This window comes from Somniosus microcephalus, chromosome 9 (genome assembly GCF_052327205.1).
Source record: "Somniosus microcephalus isolate GS21.2 chromosome 9, FLI_Smic_1.0, whole genome shotgun sequence".
Classification (NCBI taxonomy): domain Eukaryota; kingdom Metazoa; phylum Chordata; class Chondrichthyes; order Squaliformes; family Somniosidae; genus Somniosus; species Somniosus microcephalus.
The window spans coordinates 234208572-234235807 of NC_140995.1; the positions used below are offsets into that span (position 1 = coordinate 234208572).

General features: G+C 42.3%; 1 protein-coding gene across 3 annotated transcripts in view; it reads right to left on the reverse strand.

Moving 5' to 3' along the window:
• Window positions 1–631: 631 nt before the first annotated feature.
• The window catches only part of LOC147113131 (BRO1 domain-containing protein BROX-like), a 34796-nt gene continuing 8191 nt past the window's right edge, over window positions 632–27236 (reverse strand). For 2 of the 3 annotated variants that reach the window (XM_085998030.1, XM_085998029.1), the window contains exons 3-5: window positions 24663–24759; window positions 883–978; window positions 632–788 (exon numbers count right to left, since the gene is read on the reverse strand). In XM_085998030.1, the coding sequence (XP_085854156.1) occupies window positions 647–788; window positions 883–978; window positions 24663–24759 (335 nt within the window). In that variant the 3' untranslated portion in view covers window positions 632–646. The remainder of the gene's footprint in view (window positions 789–882; window positions 979–24662; window positions 24760–27236) is intronic. The other variant, XM_085998031.1, reaches the window with a different exon arrangement.

Below are 27236 nucleotides of genomic sequence, written 5' to 3' on the forward strand. Positions count from 1 at the left end.
TTTTGGAAAGGTAAGCTTTCTTTCGACGTAATGCACGCGTAGGTACGCTCTATAACTTTCGAGCGCATAGCCGGACAGACGCACACGTGAGGACAGAAGGACAGACAGACAGATAGACAGACAGATCGACTCGTTTATATAGATAGATAGATAGATAGATAGATAGATAGATATATCTCTATCAAACCTTGACAACCTCAACAATGTAACACTCCGTCAGCACTGTATTCAGAGGCAAGAGTGCTACCAATGGAGCCGAACTCATCCTTCAGACAACTTGTATTTTCTTTGATGGGGGTTGGGGTGGGAAGACAAAGAGAATAGTTCAGGTTTAAGAGAAATAAGTGAAATTGAAATCGAACCTAGCACAGTAGAAATGGGCCTAAGATTGGGTTTCAAATCCCAACAGACATGGACAAAGCCTTGAAAAGCTTCTGCAGCTGCACTGCTTTTTGGGGTAGGGTGGGTGGGATGGGGTATTTTCTCCCCATCTCCTTAGAATCTTCTCACGTCATGCACTATCCTTAGAGAAGAGGCCAATAGGATAGCCTACGACCAAACCTTCATTAACGCTGCTGTAAATCAGAGAATCATAGAAACGTACAGCGCAGAAGGAGCCATGTGGTCGGTTGTGCCTGTGCACAAGTCAGTCAGAGAGTGGGTAGAAAGAACAAGGAAGCCAGAGGCAGTAAAATTTAAGGTAGCAATTGGTCACCTTGATATGCTTGAAGATTCCTGCTGCATTCCTTAAGCTTCTGTGCACATCTTTTGCTTCATCCACTGTTACACTAAAAAGATAAACATCAACATTAACTCAGATTACTCCAGTCCAGAAATAGCACAGCACAAGAATGGTTCGTATGAACTTATGTAGTTACTTACTCCTCCTTTCCGGCTAGTCTGGAGGCATATTTTGTGTGCCACAAAGCGATGTTAAACTCCATGGAGACCAGTTCAAAGATAGCATCCTGCTGGGCACTGTGAGAGCAGAGTCAAAATATTATAATATAATCCTGCTGGGCACTGTGAGAGCAGAGTCAAAATATTATAATATAATCCTGCTGGGCACTGTGAGAGCAAAGTCAAAATATTATAATATAATCCTGCTGTGCACTGTGAGAGCAAAGTCAAAATATTATGATATAATCCTGCTGGGCACTGAGAGAGCAGAGTCAAAATATTATAATATAATCCTGCTGGGCACTGAGAGAGCAAAGTCAAAATATTATAATATAATCCTGCTGGGCACTGAGAGAGCAAAGTCAAAATATTATAATATAATCCTGCTGGGCACTGAGAGAGCAAAGTCAAAATATTATAATATAATCCTGCTGGGCACTGAGAGAGCAGAGTCAAAATATTATAATATAATCCTGCTGGGCACTGGGAGAGCAGAGTCAAAATATTATAATATAATCCTGCTGGGCACTGAGAGCAAAGTCAAAATATTATAATATAATCCTGCTGGGCACTGAGAGAGCAGAGTCAAAATATTATAATATAATCCTGCTGGGCACTGAGAGCAAAGTCAAAATATTATGATATAATCCTGCTGGGCACTGAGAGCAAAGTCAAAATATTATGATATAATCCTGCTGGGCACTGAGAGCAAAGTCAAAATATTATGATATAATCCTGCTGGGCACTGTGAGAGCAGAGTCAAAATATTATAATATAATCCTGCTGGGCACTGAGAGAGCAGAGTCAAAATATTATAATATAATCCTGCTGGGCACTGAGAGAGCAGAGTCAAAATATTATAATATAATCCTGCTGGGCACTGAGAGAGCAGAGTCAAAATATTATAATATAATCCTGCTGGGCACTGAGAGCAAAGTCAAAATATTATGATATAATCCTGCTGGGCACTGAGAGCAAAGTCAAAATATTATGATATAATCCTGCTGGGCACTGAGAGCAAAGTCAAAATATTATGATATAATCCTGCTGGGCACTGAGAGCAAAGTCAAAATATTATGATATAATCCTGCTGGGCACTGTGAGAGCAGAGTCAAAATATTATAATATAATCCTGCTGGGCACTGAGAGAGCAGAGTCAAAATATTATAATATAATCCTGCTGGGCACTGAGAGAGCAGAGTCAAAATATTATAATATAATCCTGCTGGGCACTGAGAGAGCAGAGTCAAAATATTATAATATAATCCTGCTGGGCACTGAGAGCAAAGTCAAAATATTATGATATAATCCTGCTGGGCACTGTGAGAGCAGAGTCAAAATATTATAATATAATCCTGCTGGGCACTGAGAGAGCAGAGTCAAAATATTATAATATAATCCTGCTGGGCACTGAGAGCAAAGTCAAAATATTATGATATAATCCTGCTGGGCACTGAGAGAGCAGAGTCAAAATATTATAATATAATCCTGCTGGGCACTGTGAGAGCAGAGTCAAAATATTATAATATAATCCTGCTGGGCACTGAGAGCAGAGTCAAAATATTATAATATAATCCTGCTGGGCACTGTGAGAGCAGAGTCAAAATATTATAATATAATCCTGCTGGGCACTGAGAGAGCAAAGTCAAAATATTATAATATAATCCTGCTGGGCACTGTGAGAGCAAAGTCAAAATATTATAATATAATCCTGCTGGGCACTGAGAGCAGAGTCAAAATATTATAATATAATCCTGCTGGGCACTGGGAGAGCAGAGTCAAAATATTATAATATAATCCTGCTGGGCACTGAGAGCAAAGTCAAAATATTATAATATAATCCTGCTGGGCACTGAGAGCAGAGTCAAAATATTATAATATAATCCTGCTGGGCACTGAGAGAGCAGAGTCAAAATATTATAATATAATCCTGCTGGGCACTGTGAGAGCAGAGTCAAAATATTATAATATAATCCTGCTGGGCACTGAGAGCAGAGTCAAAATATTATAATATAATCCTGCTGGGCACTGTGAGAGCAAAGTCAAAATATTATAATATAATCCTGCTGGGCACTGTGAGAGCAGAGTCAAAATATTATAATATAATCCTGCTGGGCACTGAGAGCAAAGTCAAAATATTATAATATAATCCTGCTGGGCACTGAGAGAGCAGAGTCAAAATATTATAATATAATCCTGCTGGGCACTGAGAGCAGAGTCAAAATATTATAATATAATCCTGCTGGGCACTGAGAGCAAAGTCAAAATATTATAATATAATCCTGCTGGGCACTGAGAGCAGAGTCAAAATATTATAATATAATCCTGCTGGGCACTGAGAGAGCAGAGTCAAAATATTATAATATAATCCTGCTGGGCACTGTGAGAGCAGAGTCAAAATATTATAATATAATCCTGCTGGGCACTGTGAGAGCAAAGTCAAAATATTATGATATAATCCTGCTGGGCACTGAGAGAGCAGAGTCAAAATATTATAATATAATCCTGCTGGGCACTGTGAGAGCAAAGTCAAAATATTATAATATAATCCTGCTGGGCACTGAGAGAGCAAAGTCAAAATATTATAATATAATCCTGCTGGGCACTGTGAGAGCAAAGTCAAAATATTATGATATAATCCTGCTGGGCACTGAGAGAGCAGAGTCAAAATATTATAATATAATCCTGCTGGGCACTGTGAGAGCAAAGTCAAAATATTATAATATAATCCTGCTGGGCACTGAGAGAGCAGAGTCAAAATATTATAATATAATCCTGCTGGGCACTGTGAGAGCAAAGTCAAAATATTATAATATAATCCTGCTGGGCACTGAGAGAGCAGAGTCAAAATATTATAATATAATCCTGCTGGGCACTGAGAGAGCAGAGTCAAAATATTATAATATAATCCTGCTGGGCACTGTGAGAGCAGAGTCAAAATATTATAATATAATCCTGCTGGGCACTGAGAGAGCAGAGTCAAAATATTATAATATAATCCTGCTGGGCACTGTGAGAGCAAAGTCAAAATATTATAATATAATCCTGCTGGGCACTGAGAGCAGAGTCAAAATATTATAATATAATCCTGCTGGGCACTGTGAGAGCAGAGTCAAAATATTATAATATAATCCTGCTGGGCACTGAGAGAGCAGAGTCAAAATATTATAATATAATCCTGCTGGGCACTGAGAGAGCAAAGTCAAAATATTATAATATAATCCTGCTGGGCACTGAGAGCAGAGTCAAAATATTATAATATAATCCTGCTGGGCACTGAGAGCAGAGTCAAAATATTATAATATAATCCTGCTGGGCACTGAGAGAGCAGAGTCAAAATATTATAATATAATCCTGCTGGGCACTGAGAGCAGAGTCAAAATATTATAATATAATCCTGCTGGGCACTGTGAGAGCAGAGTCAAAATATTATAATATAATCCTGCTGGGCACTGAGAGAGCAGAGTCAAAATATTATAATATAATCCTGCTGGGCACTGAGAGCAAAGTCAAAATATTATAATATAATCCTGCTGGGCACTGAGAGCAGAGTCAAAATATTATAATATAATCCTGCTGGGCACTGTGAGAGCAAAGTCAAAATATTATAATATAATCCTGCTGGGCACTGAGAGCAAAGTCAAAATATTATAATATAATCCTGCTGGGCACTGAGAGAGCAAAGTCAAAATATTATAATATAATCCTGCTGGGCACTGTGAGAGCAAAGTCAAAATATTATAATATAATCCTGCTGGGCACTGAGAGAGCAAAGTCAAAATATTATAATATAATCCTGCTGGGCACTGTGAGAGCAGAGTCAAAATATTATAATATAATCCTGCTGGGCACTGTGAGAGCAGAGTCAAAATATTATAATATAATCCTGCTGGGCACTGTGAGAGCAGAGTCAAAATATTATAATATAATCCTGCTGGGCACTGTGAGAGCAGAGTCAAAATATTATAATATAATCCTGCTGGGCACTGAGAGAGCAGAGTCAAAATATTATGATATAATCCTGCTGGGCACTGAGAGAGCAGAGTCAAAATATTATAATATAATCCTGCTGGGCACTGTGAGAGCAAAGTCAAAATATTATAATATAATCCTGCTGGGCACTGTGAGAGCAAAGTCAAAATATTATAATATAATCCTGCTGGGCACTGAGAGAGCAGAGTCAAAATATTATAATATAATCCTGCTGGGCACTGAGAGAGCAGAGTCAAAATATTATAATATAATCCTGCTGGGCACTGAGAGAGCAGAGTCAAAATATTATAATATAATCCTGCTGGGCACTGTGAGAGCAGAGTCAAAATATTATAATATAATCCTGCTGGGCACTGAGAGAGCAGAGTCAAAATATTATAATATAATCCTGCTGGGCACTGAGAGAGCAGAGTCAAAATATTATAATATAATCCTGCTGGGCACTGTGAGAGCAAAGTCAAAATATTATAATATAATCCTGCTGGGCACTGAGAGAGCAAAGTCAAAATATTATAATATAATCCTGCTGGGCACTGTGAGAGCAAAGTCAAAATATTATAATATAATCCTGCTGGGCACTGTGAGAGCAGAGTCAAAATATTATAATATAATCCTGCTGGGCACTGTGAGAGCAGAGTCAAAATATTATAATATAATCCTGCTGGGCACTGAGAGCAGAGTCAAAATATTATTATATAATCCTGCTGGGCACTGAGAGCAAAGTCAAAATATTATAATATAATCCTGCTGGGCACTGAGAGAGCAAAGTCAAAATATTATAATATAATCCTGCTGGGCACTGAGAGAGCAGAGTCAAAATATTATAATATAATCCTGCTGGGCACTGAGAGAGCAAAGTCAAAATATTATAATATAATCCTGCTGGGCACTGTGAGAGCAGAGTCAAAATATTATAATATAATCCTGCTGGGCACTGAGAGAGCAAAGTCAAAATATTATAATATAATCCTGCTGGGCACTGTGAGAGCAGAGTCAAAATATTATAATATAATCCTGCTGGGCACTGAGAGCAGAGTCAAAATATTATTATATAATCCTGCTGGGCACTGAGAGCAAAGTCAAAATATTATAATATAATCCTGCTGGGCACTGAGAGAGCAAAGTCAAAATATTATAATATAATCCTGCTGGGCACTGTGAGAGCAGAGTCAAAATATTATAATATAATCCTGCTGGGCACTGAGAGCAGAGTCAAAATATTATAATATAATCCTGCTGGGCACTGAGAGAGCAAAGTCAAAATATTATAATATAATCCTGCTGGGCACTGAGAGAGCAGAGTCAAAATATTATAATATAATCCTGCTGGGCACTGAGAGCAGAGTCAAAATATTATAATATAATCCTGCTGGGCACTGTGAGAGCAGAGTCAAAATATTATAATATAATCCTGCTGGGCACTGAGAGAGCAAAGTCAAAATATTATAATATAATCCTGCTGGGCACTGAGAGAGCAAAGTCAAAATATTATAATATAATCCTGCTGGGCACTGAGAGAGCAGAGTCAAAATATTATAATATAATCCTGCTGGGCACTGTGAGAGCAGAGTCAAAATATTATAATATAATCCTGCTGGGCACTGAGAGAGCAGAGTCAAAATATTATAATATAATCCTGCTGGGCACTGAGAGCAGAGTCAAAATATTATAATATAATCCTGCTGGGCACTGAGAGAGCAAAGTCAAAATATTATAATATAATCCTGCTGGGCACTGTGAGAGCAGAGTCAAAATATTATAATATAATCCTGCTGGGCACTGAGAGAGCAGAGTCAAAATATTATAATATAATCCTGCTGGGCACTGAGAGAGCAGAGTCAAAATATTATAATATAATCCTGCTGGGCACTGAGAGCAGAGTCAAAATATTATAATATAATCCTGCTGGGCACTGAGAGAGCAGAGTCAAAATATTATAATATAATCCTGCTGGGCACTGTGAGAGCAGAGTCAAAATATTATAATATAATCCTGCTGGGCACTGAGAGCAGAGTCAAAATATTATAATATAATCCTGCTGGGCACTGAGAGCAGAGTCAAAATATTATAATATAATCCTGCTGGGCACTGAGAGAGCAGAGTCAAAATATTATAATATAATCCTGCTGGGCACTGAGAGAGCAGAGTCAAAATATTATAATATAATCCTGCTGGGCACTGAGAGCAGAGTCAAAATATTATAATATAATCCTGCTGGGCACTGAGAGCAAAGTCAAAATATTATAATATAATCCTGCTGGGCACTGAGAGAGCAGAGTCAAAATATTATAATATAATCCTGCTGGGCACTGAGAGCAAAGTCAAAATATTATAATATAATCCTGCTGGGCACGGAGAGAGCAGAGTCAAAATATTATAATATAATCCTGCTGGGCACTGAGAGCAAAGTCAAAATATTATAATATAATCCTGCTGGGCACTGTGAGAGCAGAGTCAAAATATTATAATATAATCCTGCTGGGCACTGTGAGAGCAGAGTCAAAATATTATTATATAATCCTGCTGGGCACTGAGAGAGCAAAGTCAAAATATTATAATATAATCCTGCTGGGCACTGAGAGCAGAGTCAAAATATTATAATATAATCCTGCTGGGCACTGAGAGCAAAGTCAAAATATTATTATATAATCCTGCTGGGCACTGAGAGAGCAAAGTCAAAATATTATAATATAATCCTGCTGGGCACTGAGAGCAGAGTCAAAATATTATAATATAATCCTGCTGGGCACTGAGAGCAAAGTCAAAATATTATAATATAATCCTGCTGGGCACTGAGAGCAGAGTCAAAATATTATAATATAATCCTGCTGGGCACTGAGAGCAGAGTCAAAATATTATAATATAATCCTGCTGGGCACTGTGAGAGCAGAGTCAAAATATTGTAATATAATCCTGCTGGGCACTGAGAGCAGAGTCAAAATATTATAATATAATCCTGCTGGGCACTGAGAGCAGAGTCAAAATATTGTAATATAATCCTGCTGGGCACTGTGAGAGCAAAGTCAAAATATTATAATATAATCCTGCTGGGCACTGAGAGCAGAGTCAAAATATTATAATATAATCCTGCTGGGCACTGTGAGAGCAAAGTCAAAATATTATAATATAATCCTGCTGGGCACTGAGAGAGCAGAGTCAAAATATTATACTATAATCCTGCTGGGCACTGTGAGAGCAGAGTCAAAATATTATAATATAATCCTGCTGGGCACTGTGAGAGCAGAGTCAAAATATTATAGTATAATCCTGCTGGGCACTGTGAGAGCAGAGTCAAAATATTATAATATAATCCTGCTGGGCACTGTGAGAGCAGAGTCAAAATATTATAATATAATCCTGCTGGGCACTGTGAGAGCAAAGTCAAAATATTATAATATAATCCTGCTGGGCACTGTGAGAGCAGAGTCAAAATATTATAATATAATCCTGCTGGGCACTGTGAGAGCAAAGTCAAAATATTATAATATAATCCTGCTGGGCACTGTGAGAGCAGAGTCAAAATATTATAGTATAATCCTGCTGGGCACTGTGAGAGCAAAGTCAAAATATTATAATATAATCCTGCTGGGCACTGTGAGAGCAAAGTCAAAATATTATAATATAATCCTGCTGGGCACTGAGAGCAGAGTCAAAATATTATTATATAATCCTGCTGGGCACTGAGAGAGCAGAGTCAAAATATTGTAATATAATCCTGCTGGGCACTGAGAGCAGAGTCAAAATATTATAATATAATCCTGCTGGGCACTGAGAGCAGAGTCAAAATATTGTAATATAATCCTGCTGGGCACTGTGAGAGCAAAGTCAAAATATTATAATATAATCCTGCTGGGCACTGAGAGCAGAGTCAAAATATTATTATACTAGCTGGGGAGCCCCGCGTTGCGAGGGCAATTTTGGGGCGCGAGGGCAATTTTGGGGCGTTTGGTCTCCCTGCCCCGGTGTGTCCCCCCTCTCCCTGTCATGTCCTCTCCCTGTCCTATCCCTCCCCTCTCTCCCTCCCCTCCCCCGCTCCCCTCCTCCCCTCCCCATCTCCGCTCCCCCGCTCCCCTCCTCCCCCGCTCCCCTCTGTCCCTCTCTCCGGCCCCTCCCCCTGCCTAGCGCCCGAGGTCCAGTGCCGTTGCTGAGGTCCCCCGCGTATCGCGCGGCTGATGGACGGCCGCTGCGGGCGGGCGGGCAGCGCATGCGCGGTGAGTGCGGGCGACGCAAGCGCGGTCAGTGCGAGCGGCCCGCGGGAGCCGGCAAGGCCGTTAGCGAGCGGGAAACTTCGGGCGGCGCGCCCGCGCTCCGTCCGCGACACCTGAGAGGGGAAAGTAGAGAGAGACAGAGGGGGAAGAGGAGAAGGAGAGAGAGGGAAGAGGAGAGAGGGAAGAGGAGAAGGAGAGAGAGGGAAGAGGAGAAGGAGAGAGAGAGAGGGAAGAAAGAGAGAGAGAGAGAGAGAAATTTTTTCAGCTTCAGGCCCCGAGTCCCCCCTGCGCGAGGGTGAGGAGGAGGGGGGGGGGGGGGGGGTTGCTAAACACAATATAAAACTCAAATAAATTGTTAATTAAATGCCTAACACATAATTGAAATATTTACCTTAGTTCCCTAACACACAGAAAGTGTGGGGGAAAAAATCGTGGAAAATCAAGATGGCGGCCACTCACCTCGGTTCAGAAGGATAAGGCCCGCCCACACACGCACCGATTGGTCGACCGGTCAGGTCACCGAAGCGTAGGATTGGTCAATCGTCGAGTCACTCGACACTCAACTGTAGGAAGACCTCGACGTCACACGGTCGCTAATGAGATGCTAATGAGCGGAACGCTGAACGTTTTTGGGATACCGCGGGCGGGATTTTTGTCCGGCCGAAACGTAAATACGCCGATGACCGGTCCGGAATCGCAAGCTTTCTTTTGAGGCGACGCGCGCGTCGGTACGCTCTGTAACTTCCAAACGTATAGAGACCAGGCGGACAGACAGACAGACAGAAGAGCCGCTTTATATATATAGATAATCCTGCTGGGCACTGTGAGAGCAGAGTCAAAATATTATTATATAATCCTGCTGGGCACTGTGAGAGCAGAGTCAAAATATTGTAATATAATCCTGCTGGGCACTGAGAGCAAAGTCAAAATATTATTATATAATCCTGCTGGGCACTGAGAGAGCAGAGTCAAAATATTATTATATAATCCTGCTGGGCACTGTGAGAGCAGAGTCAAAATATTATAATAAATCTTTGTTTGATAAAGGGAGGAGAAATTTGCATCAACCTACCTTGAAGTGTAACTTATTGGAGAGGCTATTATATATGGACTGACGGACACAGAACAAAGAAGTGCCCTTTCCCTCACTTTTAACTGTGAGGAATATACATGCAAATTGCACTATGTAGGCCAAAGGGAATTTAGGTGCGGGGTGTTACGTTACCAGTGACACTTGAAAGCAAAATGGGGAAATTATTTTTATACAAGACTGGCGAGGAAAACCAGTTTCCTGGGGCCACATCAACAAGAAGGTGTAAAATATAAAACCTAATAAAATCTCAAATAAGACCCAAGCAGTATCCAGCTCCCTTCACAATATATAAGGATATATTGGGGCTTTAGAGAGGGTATAATGCAGATTCACTAGGATACTGTCTTGTATGTGGAAATACAAAATGGGGAGAAAGAAGTGAAAGAAATGGGTCTTTTTTTTGTTAGTACAATGATTGTAGCACGATAGGATAGAAGTGTCTTAAATTATGAAAGGATGGGGCAGGGTAGTTAGAAGCAGACTTCATAGAAACATAGAAGATAGGAGCAGGAGTAGGCCATTCGGCCCCTCGAGCCTGTTCCGCCATTTAATGAGATCATGGCTGATCATCCAAATTCAGTACCCTGTCCCTGCTTTCTCCCCATATCCCTTTAGTCTTAAGTAATATATCTAACTCCTTCTTGAATATATTTAATGAATTGGCCTCTACTGCCTTCTGTGGTAGAGAATTCCACAGGTTCACCACTCTCTGGGTGAAGAAATTCCTCCTCATCTCTGTCCTAAATGGCTTACCCCTTATCCTTAGACTGTGACCCCTGGTTCTGGACTCCCCCGCCATCGGGAACATCCTTCCTGCATCTAGTTAGTCCTGTTAGAACTTTATAAATTTCAATGAGATCCCCTCTCATTCTTCTAAACTCTAGCGAATACAAGCCCAATCGACCCAATCTCTCTTCATACGTCATTCCTGCCATCCCAGGTATCAGTCTGGTGAATCTTCACTGCACTCCCTCCATGGCAAGAACATCCTTCCTCAGATAAGGCGACCAAAAACTGCACACAATACTCAAGGTGTGGCCTCACCAAGGCCCTGTACAATTGCAGCAAGACATCCTTGCTCCTGTACTCGAATCCTCTCGTTATGAAGGCCAACATACCATTTGCCTTCTTAACCACCTGCTGCACCTGCATGCTTACCTTCAGCGACTGGTGCACAAGGACACCCAGGTCTTGTTGCACTTCCCCTTTTCCCAATCTATTGCCGTTCAGATAATAATCTGCCTTCCTGTTTTTGCCACCAAAAGTGGATAACCTCGCATTTATCCACATTATACTGCATCTGCCATGCATCTGCCCAATCACCCAACCTGTCCAAATCATACTGGAATTTCTCTGCATCCTCCTCACAGCACACACGCCCACCCAGCTTTGTGTCGTCTGCAAACTTGGAGATATTACATCTAGTTCCCTCGGCTAGATCATTAATATATATTGTGAATAACTGGGGTCCTAGCACCGATCCCTGCGGTACCCCATTAGTCACTGCCTGCCACTCGGAAAAAGACCAGTTTATTCCAACTCTTTGCTTCCTGTCTGCCAACCAGTTCTCTATCCAAGTCAGTACCTTACCCCAATCACATGTGCTTTAACTTTGCATGCTAATCTCTTATGCGGGACTTTATTGAAAGCCTTCTGAAAGTCCAAATACACCACTTCCACTGGTTGTCCCTCATCTATTCTACCAGTTACAGCCTCAAAAAATTCCAGTGGATTAGTCAAGCATGATTTACCTTTTGTAAATCCATGTTGACTTTGTCCGATCCTGTCACTGTTTTCCAAGTGCTCTGCTATTACCTCTTTTATAATGGACTCTAGCATCTTCCCCACTACCGATGTCAAGCTTACCGGTCTATAATTCCCCGTTTTCTCTCTACCACCTTTTTTTTTTTTTTTTTTATATAAATAGTGGGGTTACATTAGCTACCCTCCAATCCATGGGGACTGTTCCAGAGTCTATAGAATTTTGGAAGATGACCAGCAATGCATCTACTATTTCTCGGGCCACTTCCTTAAGTACCCTAGGATGTAGATTACCAGGCCCTGGGGATTTATCAGCCTTCAAGGGGCGGCATGTAGTTAAGGAAGGTGGGGGGTCAAGGATAGATTCTTGGGGGATTCTGTAGGTAACGGTGCAGTGGCAGGAAGCGAAGCCATTGCTGTAGATGATCTAGCTATGATTGGATAGGCAAGAATGGAACCAAGAAAACATCCCAAGGCGCTAGATAGAGGCATAAAAAGAAATGGATGCTGAGCCAAAGGAGGAAAGATTAGGAGGGATAACCAAAGAGGTAAGTTATAAGGAGGAGAGGGAGGGAGGGTTTAGGGAAGGAACAACAAGGGGTTATACTGTTGACCCTCTGGTCACATTATTGTAAAACTAGATATTGGGCAGTAAAGCTCTACTTATGATCATGGGGATGTGGGGTCAATCTACAGGAGTAACTAGTGATGCTGATCCCGAGAGAATAGAGTGAAGACCCGAAATTTGTAACAGTAACCTTTTAAAAATAGTGTTCACACAAACACACTTTCTCCTCTCCTGAAGGTGATAACTCCTTGATGTGCTTAGAGTTAAAACAGGCAAAAGTAGTCTTCCAGTACCTCACCAAAGTGACATGAAAGCCTAGACAGTGAGTTCTGACAGACTATTTCACTGTAAGTGCATCATGTACGAGCCAATATCCATAAAACAGAAGTGAGAAACTGGCTGATTTTCTTTACTTAGCTTGGTGCAGAGGCCAATTGCAGCATCCTGATCACCCTCTCAGTAAAAGATAAAGCAATCAGAACATGTGTGAACTTTGCAGTCAGCAGACAAAAGGCTAGTTAAACATCCCAGGGGGTGGTTATCGATAATCACATACATCTCAGATAAAAGGCTGTCTTTGTTTTAAATACCCAAAATAACTTAGTTAAGCTAGTAAGTCCTCTGTTTTGGGGCCCACGTTTAGAGAGAAAGCGAGTTTCATCTTAATTGTTTAATATATATCAAGAAATGTAGGTAAAAATATACTGTGTACTGTTCGTTCATCATTCCTATGTAAATAAAAACTAAGTTATTGGTTTAATCCTGTGTTTCAATCCGGTAAGCATGCTTATTCAATCCGCTGTCCGTTGAGAACGGAGAACTCGTGGCAGCATTAGATACATTCCAGTAACTAGTGTACGGAGTAAAGGGTTTTTGTTAGGATCTCTAGGTTATGGTATCAATATCTCCTGCCTCATCCATATCTATCTTGCAATCTTGTGAAAAGATTTTTAAAACTGACACATGGGGGGAATTTTAACCACCCCACGATGGACCAGAAGGGTGATAAATAGTAAATAATGTGAAACCCAACACTAACCCGCCACGAACATGCCTCCTTCCAATTTAACAGCAGTGTGCTTGGGGGTGTCAGAGCAACCCCGCTCCGGAAGGGGTGGGTCAGTGATTAGAATATAAACCTCCATTCCTCAGATTTTGGCAGCCATTTCAATTTAATGCTGGCCGAGAAGGCTCGGGAAACACAGCAGCTGAAGGGAAGTGGGAGCTGCCCAGATCCAGCAGGTAAGTGCTTTTTAGAGCCGCTTGTGGGCCAGGAGAAGGAGTGCTTCCCCCGGGCCCTCAAGCAAATCTTAGGCCGCGATCTTCAGAACCCCCCCCCCCAATCTCTGCTGCACTCTCAGCCCCCACCCCCATGCCCCGATCTTCTCCAATTGTCGGAGACTGTCCCCAGTAGTCCCGGGCTGTGGCCTTCTACAGCAGGCTTAGCCGGCCAGCCTTTCAATCTGGCCAGCTTCCAGGTGGGAAACGGAGTTAAAAAAATGCTGATTTGCTCCTGCCGTTAAATTCGGCAGGACCTCGGCGTTCCCGGCATTTACGGGTTTCCCAGCCGCAAACAGGCGCCCCCGCTCCCTCCCCAATTCCCCGTAAATATCGGGGCCATAAAGATGGTTTGAGATCGAATCCTGAAAAAGATTAAGATAAAGGTTAAGGGCTTCTTATGTTTATACAAACTGACTATTTGCAGAACGGAAGTCACGTTTAGTGGCACTATGCCTAAATTAAACTGGCACTATTAGCCACAGAAATTCACAACACTCTTCAACAAGCCCCAATTCTGTCTCTTTACATTAGGTCCAGGATGAAATCTGGGAGTATTCTAGCACTTCAAAAAGGTAGCTGCGTGTGTGAATAAAAAAACACAGATGTATTTATACTTCCAACTATCAATAGTTATGTGTTCTTTCACTAAATTACTTTCTAATGCAGCATTAATACTCCAGATTTAGACTCTAAAAGTAGAAGTTGAGTTCAATTAGGAACGCAGGAACAGGATTAGGCCATTTAGCCCCTCGAGCCTGTTCCTGGCTTCATATTCCTTAATACCCTAGGCTAGCAAAAATCTATCAAACTCAGATTTAAAATGATTAATTGAGCTAGCAGCTACTGCTTTTTGTGGGAGAGTTTGTCACCCTTTGTGTGAAGAAGTGTTTCTTAACTTCTCTCTGAATGGCCTGGCTCTGGTTTTAAGGTCCCTTGTGCTAGACTCCCCCACCAACAGAAAAAGTGTTTCTCTATCTACCCTATCAATTCCTTTCAAAATCCTAAAAACCTCAATCAAAAAATATTAAGCCTAGTTTATGTAATCTCTCTTCACAATGTAACCCTTAGAGAGCCCTGGTAACAGTGTGGTGAATCTGCACTGCCCTCCTTCCAAGGCCAGTATATCCTTTCCAAGATGCGGTGCCCAGAACTCGACACAGTACTCCAGGTGTGGTCTGACCAGAGCTTTGTATAGTTGTAGAAAAACTTCCTCCCCTTTATATTCCAGACCTCTAGATATAAAGGCTCACATTCCATTAGCCTTTTTGATTATTTTTTGTACCTGATCACTATATTTTAGTGATCTGTGTACATGGACCCTAAATCTCTTTGGCCCGCCACTGTTCCTAGCTTTTTACCATTTAAAAACGGCTTGGATCTATCCTTTTTGGTCCAAAATGGATGACCTCACACTTACCTACATTGAAATCCATCTGCCACAGTTTTGCCCACTCACTTACTCTATCGATGTCTCTTTGTAATTTTATGCTCCCATCTACACTAGCTACCAAGCCACCAATCATTGAGTCATCGGCAAACTTCATTATAAGGCTATCTATTGCATTATCCAAGTCATTAATAAAGATAGACCTGAAATTTGCAGTTGTAATGACAGCGAAACAGTCAGTGTTTGCCGTCATTACAACTGTGAATCTGATAGCAACTTCTGGAGTACGCACATGCTCAGTTAAACGCTGTCAGTCATTCCCTGCTCCTCCACAGGGCATGCTGTTGAACTCCACTGAGCTGGCAGTCAATTGAAATCACTGAACGCATGAAAACTTCTTTTACGCTGGAATATTGCTGTTAAAAACCCCCGAAAAAGTTAAGCCTCGTTTAATGAGGTGTAACTGGGTTTTTAAACGGCGTACTGAGTCATAATTACTGCTGAACAACCGTTCTGGCCCTGAAAAACTAATATATTTGTGGAATGTTAAATTATTCTATTAGAAAAATTCTATAGTTTTTAATTAAAAAAAAGTTTGTTTATGCTATTTCAGTTTCTACCTTAATCCCATGCGTATGTACCAATCTTTATTTCGCTCTCTGTAAAATGATTAAAAAGTGAAGGAACATCAGTGCATTTTACTTCCTGGTTTGCTGTCTGAGAATTCTTCAATGTGATCGGCTGCTTAGCCAGCTTGATGACATCACTATTGCTGAAAGCTGGAGAACCCCTAGACTTGACGTCAGATTCAAAAATTAACATCGGGAGTGGTGAAATCAACGCCACAGAGATCACTTTCTTCGAGGTCTGCGGAAAGCGCCATCACTTCGTCGCTGACTGTAAAATCTGGGCCATAGTGAATGGTTGAGGCCCCAGCACAGATCCTTGTGGGACACCACCAGTCACTTCCTTTCAACAGGAATACATACCCATTATCCTTACCACCTAACCAATCTCCTAACCAGGTCACTCATTTTCATTCAATTCCATGAGCTTTAATTTTAGTTGACAGTCTCTTATGTGGAACTTTATCGAATGCCTTCTGGAAGTCCATATAAACTACATCCATAGACATTCCCCTGACTACTACTTTAGATACTTCCTTATAAAATTCAATTAGGTTAGTTAGACATGACCAACTCTTTACAAATCCACGTTGGCTCAGCTCAAATTTCTCTAAATTCTCAGTCACTCTGTCCTTAATTATAGATTCCAATAACTTCCCCACAACAGATGTTAGACTAACAGATTTACAATTTCCTGGTTTCTCTCTCCCACCTTTCTTAAATAATTAAATCCAAAAATCAGCAATAAAGTTTTAAAAAGGAGCCAATTATTTTAGTGAAAACAAAATATGAAATTTTAAAAGAAACCAGATTGTAAACACATACTAATGTGCATTAGGATGTTCCTTTCTTCACTTCCTCACACTCGAGTTGGGGCATCAGCCACTCTGCAGACAGGAATGGGGGGGGGGAAAGCAGAGGGGTTATATGGGTCAGGCCAAAAGAAACCGAGTGAGGCAAAGGGGCCAGAATCTTGTGCATAATTACGCTCAGAGGGGAAGGACAATATGGGTTAGGTAGCACGGAACAGAAGCATGGAGTTAGAGCTCATGGAGGAGTCACGGAGCTGGTGACTACTGTGAAAATACCTACAGACATTATAGTTTTATTTATCCTGTGGATTTCCAGCACAGAGAGTAGAAGAGAATAAATTGGCGTTCCAGAGAGAAAAAGGCAGATATTTCACACAGGCGCTCCTTGTTGTCCTTGTGTAACATGGACTGGTCTGTGACACCTAACAGTCCAGTCAGATCAAATAAAAGTGACAATGGAGAGGGGAGGGAGCTGAAACGCAATCTTTTGAGAGAGAGAGAAAAACACATTAAAAAAGTTATGATTAACCCCTCTTACATAACAACACCCATCCCATTTTTAGAGCTGAGTGGCAAATAATTTCTCGATGTCTGGACAGTTTCACCCTGGAATACCACAGAAAAACGGAATTTTCCACTGCAGCACCAGGGAGGAGGCTCGAGTGGAGTATAAACCCAGCATGGACTGGTTGGGCTGAATGGCCTGTTTCAGTGCTGTATATCCTATGTAATCCTATGTAAAAATGATGGCCTATAGTATCTATAGTTAAAAACTGCTGGCCTTCTCTAGGAGGTCTGAACCCTCCTCAAGACTTTAAATCCCAGTATTGACTGTCAACTGATCCACAGCAGGCCACTAGATGAGATGCTGCATAGACTGAGGCACGTCTACCGTTTTTAAAATTGCTAAGAGGTAAAAGAAACATGAGCACAGAGTAAAGTCACTTGAAGGTCCTCAATAAAAGAAGAAATGAAGCAACATTAATATAAAACCTTCCACATCTTCAGGACATTGCAAAGCGCTTCACAACAAATTAATTACTTTTGAGGTGTAGTCACAGTTGTTTTGTAGGCAAATGAAGCAATCAATAGGTGCACAGCAATGTCCCGCACACAACAATTAGATAAATAACCTGTAAATGTGTTTTTGATGCTAATTGATGGAGAAATGTTGGCCAGGACAGCAGGAGAACTTCCTGCTCTCCTTCAAATAGTGCCAGGGGATCTTTTACATCCACAAGAATCATCAAACTGGATCTTAAACTTAATGTCTCTAGACACAAAAGGCATCAAGGGGTATGGGGAAGAGAGCGGGAATATGGTATTGAGATAGAGGATCAGCCATGATCACACTGAATGGTGGAGCAGGCTCGAAGGGCCAAATGGCCTACTCCTGCTCCTATTTTTTTTCTATGTCGCAAAGATGGCACCTCCGACGATGCAGCACTCCCTCAGTATTGCACTGAAGTATCAGAACTACTTAAACTAACCCTTTTGTCTCATTGGGAATCCAGGTCCATCCCACGTTACTTCAAAAGGAATTTTTAAAATTGGTACCAATAAGTAAAGGTGCGTCATTAAGGGCACATTGCACACTTGATCACGAGAACTATTTATAGGGGCTTTTCCACTTTAGCCCAAAGTTCTCCCTCTATCAGCTGTAGTCATTCTAAATGAGCTGTGGTTTGGGGTTGCCAAGATCAGCGATTATAGGGAAGTAAACAGGAAGGAGCCTGGTCTCACGTTTGCACTTTTAATTTCCAGACTACAGAAAGGAGCCCAGTGTACTGAAAGAGAACAGGTCTAATGCACAGTGTAAAAGTGTGGGAGTGGTACAGGATCCTAGAACAGGATGTTGAAATGCAAAAGTAAAAGTGGTTTAATTTAGTCTTCTATGTAAACTGTTCAAACTCTTGTTTGATCAGTAATCTTATGGCTCATGAATCAAGATGCTGATTTATATGCAGTTATTGTTCTATGTGGCTTCATTCCCATGGAATGTTATTCTGCTGACAACTTGCATTGTAAAAGGCTCGGACTATAAAAGTCACTATTACAGCATTCAGTTTTAAAAAAAAAAAATACAACACACACACATTGTTTAAGCCAGAGCAGACTTTCCAAGTCCTGCTTGGGTCCTCAATACAGTTTGTGTTGAAGTGACTGTACGGAGTTTAAACTCTGGCTGCAGTTGTTCTCCTAACTGCAACACTGACCCGCTTTTCCATGAATAGGGCCATTATGAAAGCTCCTGTGGTCACAGAGAGTGTGCTGCATGGGGGGGGTTAGGCCACTGTAACTCATCCCAGTACCAATATTTCCAGAATAAAATTCTATTTTCCCCTCGATCCGTCCTCCCCACCATCTGACAATTTCCTCTCCTCTCAAAAGGCATCTGGATCAGTTCCTGGCTGAGCTGTTATCACTGCGTACAAAAGGTAGCTGGGATGTTTGGTGATGTGCTTTATGATCACTGTGGTCTCCCAGAACTTGTTTTGATCATCTTCGAGAGTCGGAGAAGAATTTCCTAGAATTCTTTTCCCCCTAAATTGGTCTAGGTTTTTTTTAAATCTGTGTTTTTGTCTCTCCCAGGAGTTTACATGGCTGCTGGAGGATAGGGAACATTGGGGGGGGAGGGGTCATGATGTTCAGCATGGGACAGGCTCAATGAACCAGTTGTTCTTTTCTTGTCCATCATTCTTGTATGTTTGTTTGTACTCCTGTAGGTGCTGATTCAGTCTGGGATATGGTTCCTTTGGTACAAGTGTCTGTCCTTCCTGTGCGAGTCTCGCCAGCAACAGCCTATTCAACTTCAGGGAGAGGGCATTACTGCCGAGATCTTGCTTGCACTTTCAGCAAGTATTGCAGGATATCAACCAGGAGCAGGCACTCGGACTAATGGTTTTACCCCCCCTGTACCCACTCCAGGGATGTAAAGGCCAGCTTCTGCACCATCTGGCTGAGGTCAGCTACCTTGGCACAGACCAAGAATAAATGCAGGGACCTTCCCGGTTTAGAAAGACTTGCATTTTTACAGTGCCTTTCAGGACATCCCAAAGCGCTTTACAGTGGAGTCACTGTTGTAATGTAGGAAATGCAGCAGCCAGTTTGCGTACAGCAACATCCTACAAACAGCAATGTGATAATGACCAGATAATCTGTTTTAGGTGTTGGTTGAGGGATAAATATTGGCCAGGACACTGGGGAGAACTCCCCTGCTCTTCTTCGAATAATGCCATGGGAGCTTTTATGACCACCTGAGAGGGGAGATGGGGCTTCGGTTTAACGTCTTGTCTGAAAGACGTTACCTTCAACAGTGCAGCATTCCCTCGGTACTGCACTGGGAGTGCCGGCCTGGATTATGTGCTCAGGTCTCTAGAGTAGGACTTGAACCCACAACCTGCTGATTCAGAGCCGAGAGTGCTACCACTGAGCCACAGCTGACACCACACTGGGTGATACATTTACTTATTGAGCCATTAGGGAGAGTAAGCAATGCAAAACTAATATAGGTGGTGATGGTGAGCTATCAGGGGTGTTAGAGATTGGTTTTATAAATAAAATGTCCTGGCGAGACAGATTCTAAAGGAGTTGGATTTGTGTCTCATTTTCAAGTGTCATCTTGACTCAGTTAATAGCTTTCTAGGCTCGGAGTCAGAAGGTTGTGGGTCAGACCCCACTTGAGGACTTGAACACTTCAATGTATTACTGAGGGAACGCTACATTGTCAGAAGTGTTCACTTTCTAATGAGATGTTAAACTGATGCTCTGTCTGCATATTCAGATGGACACAAGTGATCTCATGGAACTATTCAAAGAAGAGCGGGGCAGTCTCCCACTGTCCCGGCCAATATCCCTCCCTCAACAAACAGATTAACTGGTCATTTATTTATTTGCTGTTATTGCGACCTTGCTATGCTTAAAGTAGCTGCCGTGTTTACCTGCGACACTTCCACTTCACACCTCCAGCCTCCACGTTCAACGAATCATCCTCCGCCACCTCCAGCGTGATTCCAGCACCAGACACATCGTCCCATCCCTTCCCCCTTCAGCATTCCGAAGGGACCGCTCCCTCCGTGACATCCTGGTCCACTCCTCAATCACCCCCAACAACCCCTCCGCTCGGTACCTTCCTGTGCAACCGCAGGAGATGCAACACCTTCCCTTTTACCGCCACCCTTTCCACTGTCCAGGGCCCCAAACACTCCTTCCAGGTGAAACAGGGATTTACTTGTACTTCTTGCAATTTAATATACTGTATTCGCTGCTCACTACCAAACGCAAATTGGGTGACCGCTTTGCAGAATACCTCCACAAGCGTGACCCCGAGCTTCCAGTCACCTGTCACTTTTAATTCTCCGCTCCACTCCCATTCTGACCTCTTTGTCGTCGGCCTCTTACACTGTTCCAACGAGACTCAACGTAAGCTCAAGTAACAGCACCTCATCTTTCGATTCAGCCTTGACAGCCTTCTGGACTCAACATTGAGGTCAACAAGTTCAGACCATAACCTCTGCCTCTATTTTTCCACATGGCAGCTGTTGATGATTCTGCCATTCCCAATTACAGCGATGGGCCGAATGTGCTGTAACGATTCTATGATCTTTTGTTTCTTTACTTGTCCTATTACTGTCTCCTTTTGCTGTGTACTATCGTCCCTTTTGTCATTTAATCACACCTGCCTTCCACCCTATCACAGACCTTCCCTTTTGTTCGTTCCTCCCCCCACCCCACTTTCTCTGCCCCTGCACTTGCTTAGAATCTGTTACATCTTTAACTTTTTCCAGTTCTGACAAAGAGCCATCGACCTGAAATGATAACTCGGTTTCTCTCGCCACAGATGCTGCCTGACCTGCTGAGTAATTCCAGCATTTTCTGTTTTTATTTGACTCTTCCAAAGTGATTCATTGAGTGTACTTTGGTTTAATTTAAGCAACTTGATACCTTCCACTAGCCTTTCAGCAGGGGATCAATAGTAATCGGTAAAGAAGGCAGTTGCCAACTCTGCTTCAACCTAATCTTTACTCCCTTAATCCCACCTTCAGTCCTAGCTCTCACTGCTCATTCCCTCTGGCTGCAGTCACCTTTCCCTCCTGGTTGTATTCCCACATCTCGCTATTCTCTCCTGCTTGCCTCCCTCATTTCCCCTCTCCGTCTCTCTTTTAGCTGCAGTCCTGGCTCCTGTTGCTCTCTCCCTCCTATGGACAGTCCCGGTTCCTGCTGCTCCTTCCCTTCCCTACCCCCTCCTAACTTTCATCCCAGCTCTTGTTCCTTTTCTCCCTGCTTCCGACTTTAGTGCTGATAAATTCCTGATCAGTTGAAATTTCCAGCAACAAAATTATTCTTGTTCTCAAAAAGTGACTGAACACAGGTGTGGCGTTCAGCCCACGAGACTCTGTTGTAAACAAGTAACCTGTTCTTTTCATATGCCTGTTATTTACAGATGAGGACTAGTTAAAAAACAGGTCTTAGCTCCTAAAATGGCTCAGCAAGTTATCTACACAGACCGAGAGAAGTCCCAGGTTTGATGCCTGGTCTGTGCTGAGCTAGCCGATTTCAGGGGTGGTACAACTGGCCTCGTGTTAAGGAGAGAAAGTCTCACTAGGGTTCCTGATCTCCATGCTTGGGGTGTGCATGAGAGGAAAGGATCAGGCTTAGCTGACCCGTGGTGTTAGCCGTGGCTGAGTGGTAGGTAGCATGCTCACCTGAGTCCGAAGGTTGCGGGTTCAAGCCCCACTCCAGAGACCTGAGCGCATACTCTAGGCCTACACTTCAGTACTGCTGGAAGTGCCGTTTTTCAGATGAGACGTTAAACTCAGGCCCTGTCTGCCCTCTCGGGTGGACGTAAAAAATCCCATGTCACTAGTCAAAGAAGAGCAGAGGAGTTCTCCCCTGGCTAATATTTATTCCAAAATCTTCTTGTGCAGGGTCCTTTAGGGAAGAGTGACCATAACATGATAGAATTCTTCATTAAGATGGAAAGTGAAGAAGTCCAATCCAAAACTAGGGTCCTAAATCTAAACAAAGGAAACTACGAAGGTATGAGGTGGGAGTTGGCTATGATAGATTGGGGAGCTTCATTAAAAGTCATGACAGTGGATAGGCAATAGCTAACATTTAAGGAACAAATGCATGAATTGCAACAGTTATACATTCCTTTCTGGCACAAAAACAAAAAAAAGGAAAAGTGGCCCAACCATGGCTAACAAAAGAAATTAGGGATAGTAATAGATCCAAAGTGGAGTCATATAAAGTTGCCAGAAAAAGTAGCAAGCCTGAGGATTGGGAGCAGTTTAGAGTTCAGCAAAAAAGGACCAAGAGATTGATTAAGAGGGGAAAAATAGAGTATGAGAGTAAACTTGCAAGGAACATAAAAGCAGATTGTAAAAGCTTCTGCAAGTATGTAAAAAGAAAAAGATTAGTGAAGACAAATGTAGGTCCCTTACAGTCAGAAACAGGAGAATTTATAAAGGGGAACAAGGAAACGACAGAGCAATTAAACAAATACTTTGGTTCTGTCTTCACGGAAGAGGACACAAATAACGTCCCAGAAATGCTAGGGAACCAAGGGTCTAGTGAGAAGGAGGAATTAAAGGAAATTAGTATTAGTAAAAAAAAGTGCTGGAGAAATTATTGGGACTGAAAGCCAATAAATCCCCAGGGCCTGATAATCTGCATCCCAAAGTACGAAAAGAGGTAGCCATGAAAATAGTGGATGCATTGGTTGTCATCTTCCAAAATTCTATAGATTATGGAAAGTTCCTGCAGATTGGAGGGTGGCAAATGTCACCCCACTATTTAAAAAAAGGAGGGAGAGAGAAAACAGGGTACTACAGACCGGTTAGCCTAACATCAGTAGTAGGGAAAATGCTAGAGTCTATTATAAAGGATGTGATAACAGGACACTTAGAAAATATCAACGGGATTAGACAAAGTCAACATGGATTTATGAAAGGGAAATCGTGTTTGACAAACCTACTGGAGTTTTTTTGAGGATGTAACTGGTAGAATAGAGAAGGGAGAACCAGTGGATGGGGTGTATTTGGATTTTCAGAAGGCCTTTGATAAAGTCCCACGTAAGAGGTTAGTGTGCAAAATGAAAGCACATGGGATTGGGGGTAATATACTGGCATGGATTGAAAATTGGTTAACAGACAGGAAACAGAGAGTAGGAATAAATGGGTCCTTTTCAGGGTGGCAGGCGGTGACTAGTGGGGTATCGCAAGGATCAGTGCTTGGGCCACAGCTATTCACAATAGATATCAATGATTTGGATGAGGGAACCAAATGCAATATTTCCAAGTTTGCCGACGACATGACGCTAGGTGGGATTGTGAGTTGTGAGGAGGATGCAAAGCGGCTTCAAGATGATTTAAACAAGTTGAGTCAGGGGGCAAATACATGGCAGATGCAGTATAACATGGATAAATGTGAAGTTATCCACTTCGGTAGGAAAAACAGAAAGGCAGAGTATTATTTAAATGGTGATCGATTGGGAAATGTTGATGTACGAAGGGACCTGGGTGTCCTTGTACACCAGTCACTGAAAGCAAACATACAGGTGCAGCAAGCAGTTAGGATGGCAAATGGTATGTTGGCCTTCATTGCAAGAGGATTAGAGTACAGGAGCAAGGATGTCTTACTACAGGGCCTTGGTGAGACCACACCTGGAGTAGTGAATGCAGTTTTGGTCTCCTTACCCAAGAAAGGATATACTTGCCATAGAGGGAATGCAGTGAAGGTTCACCAGCCTGATTCCTGGGATGGCAGGACTGTCGTATGAGGAGAGATTGGGTCGACTAGGCCTGTATTCACTAGAGTTTAGAAGAATGAGAGGGCAAATGCCACCCATGGAACTGCATCTTAGTAAGGAGTCAACACCTTCAGATGAGGCAAAGAAGGATAAAATTGGCTAATGGGGAAAAACAGGTCATCACCAAGCCTGCACAATTCAGTCACAATTAGAAAAGGCAAATCACTGCATTTCATCACATCTAAAGCAACACTAAACACACAATTATTGGGAGACTCACCTCGTAATGTTTCCCTGTAAAGTGTCAGTCCATTTGAAGTTCTGAATGAAACGCAGTTTGTTTTCTTGTGTTGTGCCATCCAGGGATGTTATAAAACCTTGGTATGGTGGAAGGGTAGAAAAAGAGAAATGTGAGCAAACCATGAGATCAGTATGTCTTTTTCCACTTTTTTTTTTGGGTTATTGAGTTGTACAAAAATTTATGATATGCTTTCTCAAGTCAGTGTAATAGAGTACATCGTGCTTTGTAGGTTATACAGTACTTGCAGATATTATACATTGAGGAGCTCTATAGTTCTTTGCACAGATGCAGTTACTAATTGACAGAGCAGGGGTCCGTTCCTGGTCAGAAGGCTCAGGCGGCAGGTGGTTTTACTGGACATCAGTTGGAGCAGCACCTAGAGGCGAGGTGGGAAGGGGCTATGATGTGTCTATTCTGAGGTAGGCTAAGGAGTCCATTTGGTTATGACGGCTTGAAGAAGGCCTATAGTTAGCTCCAAGCAAAGTCTGCGCTTTGCTTGTTCTGCTTGGCAGATGTTCTAGCGGAGAACCTAGAGAACTCTCCGACAGGCAAATCTCCCACTTTGCTCAACACTGTCCTCCATATCTTGAGGACACAGAAAGCCCACAAAAATCCAGGGAATGTGACCTGGGCTCTCAGCTTATTAATAGATTTGGTCTTGGGATGTGGGCGACATTGGTATGGCAGTATTTATTGCCCATTCCTAGTTGCCTTGATGGCATTAAGAGTTAACCAAGCAGTGAGGGACTGAAGTTACAAGTAGGCCAGACACAGTAGGGGTGACAGACATGTCACGCCTCTTAAGGACAACCTCCAGTACCATAACTAGACTAGCCTACTTGTTGAGGGAGGGCAAATTCAAAATTTTCCAATGAGCATAATTTCATCCCACATAATTTCCACCCTACCTTGTCAGACAAATGCTGGCGGGACTGCAACACACATCAGTGCACATTCTGGCCCTGCCCCCACCTCCAGCCTTTCTACCTTCCCATTAATCCATTCAACCCGACCCCTTGCCTACTTGCAATTTCCACCAACTGCAGGCTCGCTCAGCACTCAGTCCTGACAACAAGAATGTGCACAGCCTGACGCCCCACAACAAGCATGGATAAGCATCTCTTTAAATTGCAAATGTATTCAGCCATTACATTTTGCCCTATATAAGGGGATTTATGAGAGCTAAGAGGGAGGCATGACCTCCTGATGAAGGAAGAAACCAACTTACTGTTGCTCAAATTCAGAACAGAATAAATCTGCTCAAATGTGCTGCATTTTGGAGGCCTGATTTTAATTAAGTGATGGGTCTGATCAGGCCATCTAAATACCTGTGACAACAGATCTAGCATACAATAACAACTTACATTTAAATAGCACCTTTAACATAGTAAAACATCCCAAGGCGCTTCACAGGAATGTTATCAAACAAAATTTGACACCAAGCCACATAAGGAGATTGTCAGGACAGGTAACCTAAAGCTTGGTCAAAGAGGTAGGTTTTAAGGAGCATCTTAAGCGGACAGAGAGGTTGAGAGGCAGAGAGGTTTAGGGAAGAAATTCCAGAGCTTAGGGCCTAGGCAGCTGAAGGCACGGCTGTCAATGGTGGAGTGATAAAAAAAATTGGGGATGCGCAAGAGGCCAGAATTGGAGGAGTGCAGAGATCTTGGAGGGCTGTAGATTATAGAGATATAGGGAAGGGCTAGGCCAATACACAGTTGCCATGATGCATCTAACACTTTCTATATGATAGAACAGGAGTTTCTCACACCCTTTGTGGAGCACCAGCCAGGCCAGTTTAAACATTTTGAAATTTTTGTGATTTCACATTATACAATATAGTTACCTTCAGACCCAGGAATATCAGTTGATAGATTGAAAAACAAAACTGATTTTTATTTCTTCAACCTCCTTCCCTTCATCTATATGCCTAATAATCTCACATCTGTGATCCTAGATTAAATCCAGTCCAGATAATGGGATGAAAGTCTCCTTTCTCTCTCTGATGGCTGTAGGAATCTTGTGAAATAAGTATGGTACCTGTTTCCATCCAATTCCTAGTGGATGCAAATATCCCCACGATTTGCTATATGTTGGCATTAAACTGGTGATTTTACCAACAACAACTTGTATTTATATACCATGGGGCAGGAGACTGACTGGCAAGGGAGGAGGCCAATATCATTCAGCCACATTTGGCAATTCCCAAAGTTTCATGATCCCTTGTTGCTCCTCTTGGCTCTTGCCCATCTCTTCACAGCCAGCTCAAAGTATTTCTGAGAATAAACCATGGAAGTGAGTGGTAACAAGATACCGACAACAGCATGGGGAAATCAGCAAACTTACAGAAATGGATTGGGGGAAGGGAGGGGGTGGGTGCGGGGAAGAACAGACACGAGAAACAAAAAAGATCAAGACCAAGTGACTGCAATGCTACACATTTGTTGGGTGTTGTCACAGGAACATGTCACAGGAACAGGTTCCAGCCCTTGGACTATCTGACGGAAATTCCCCTCGTTACTGCAAACACAGCCTTCTCCCATATGGCTTCTGTAA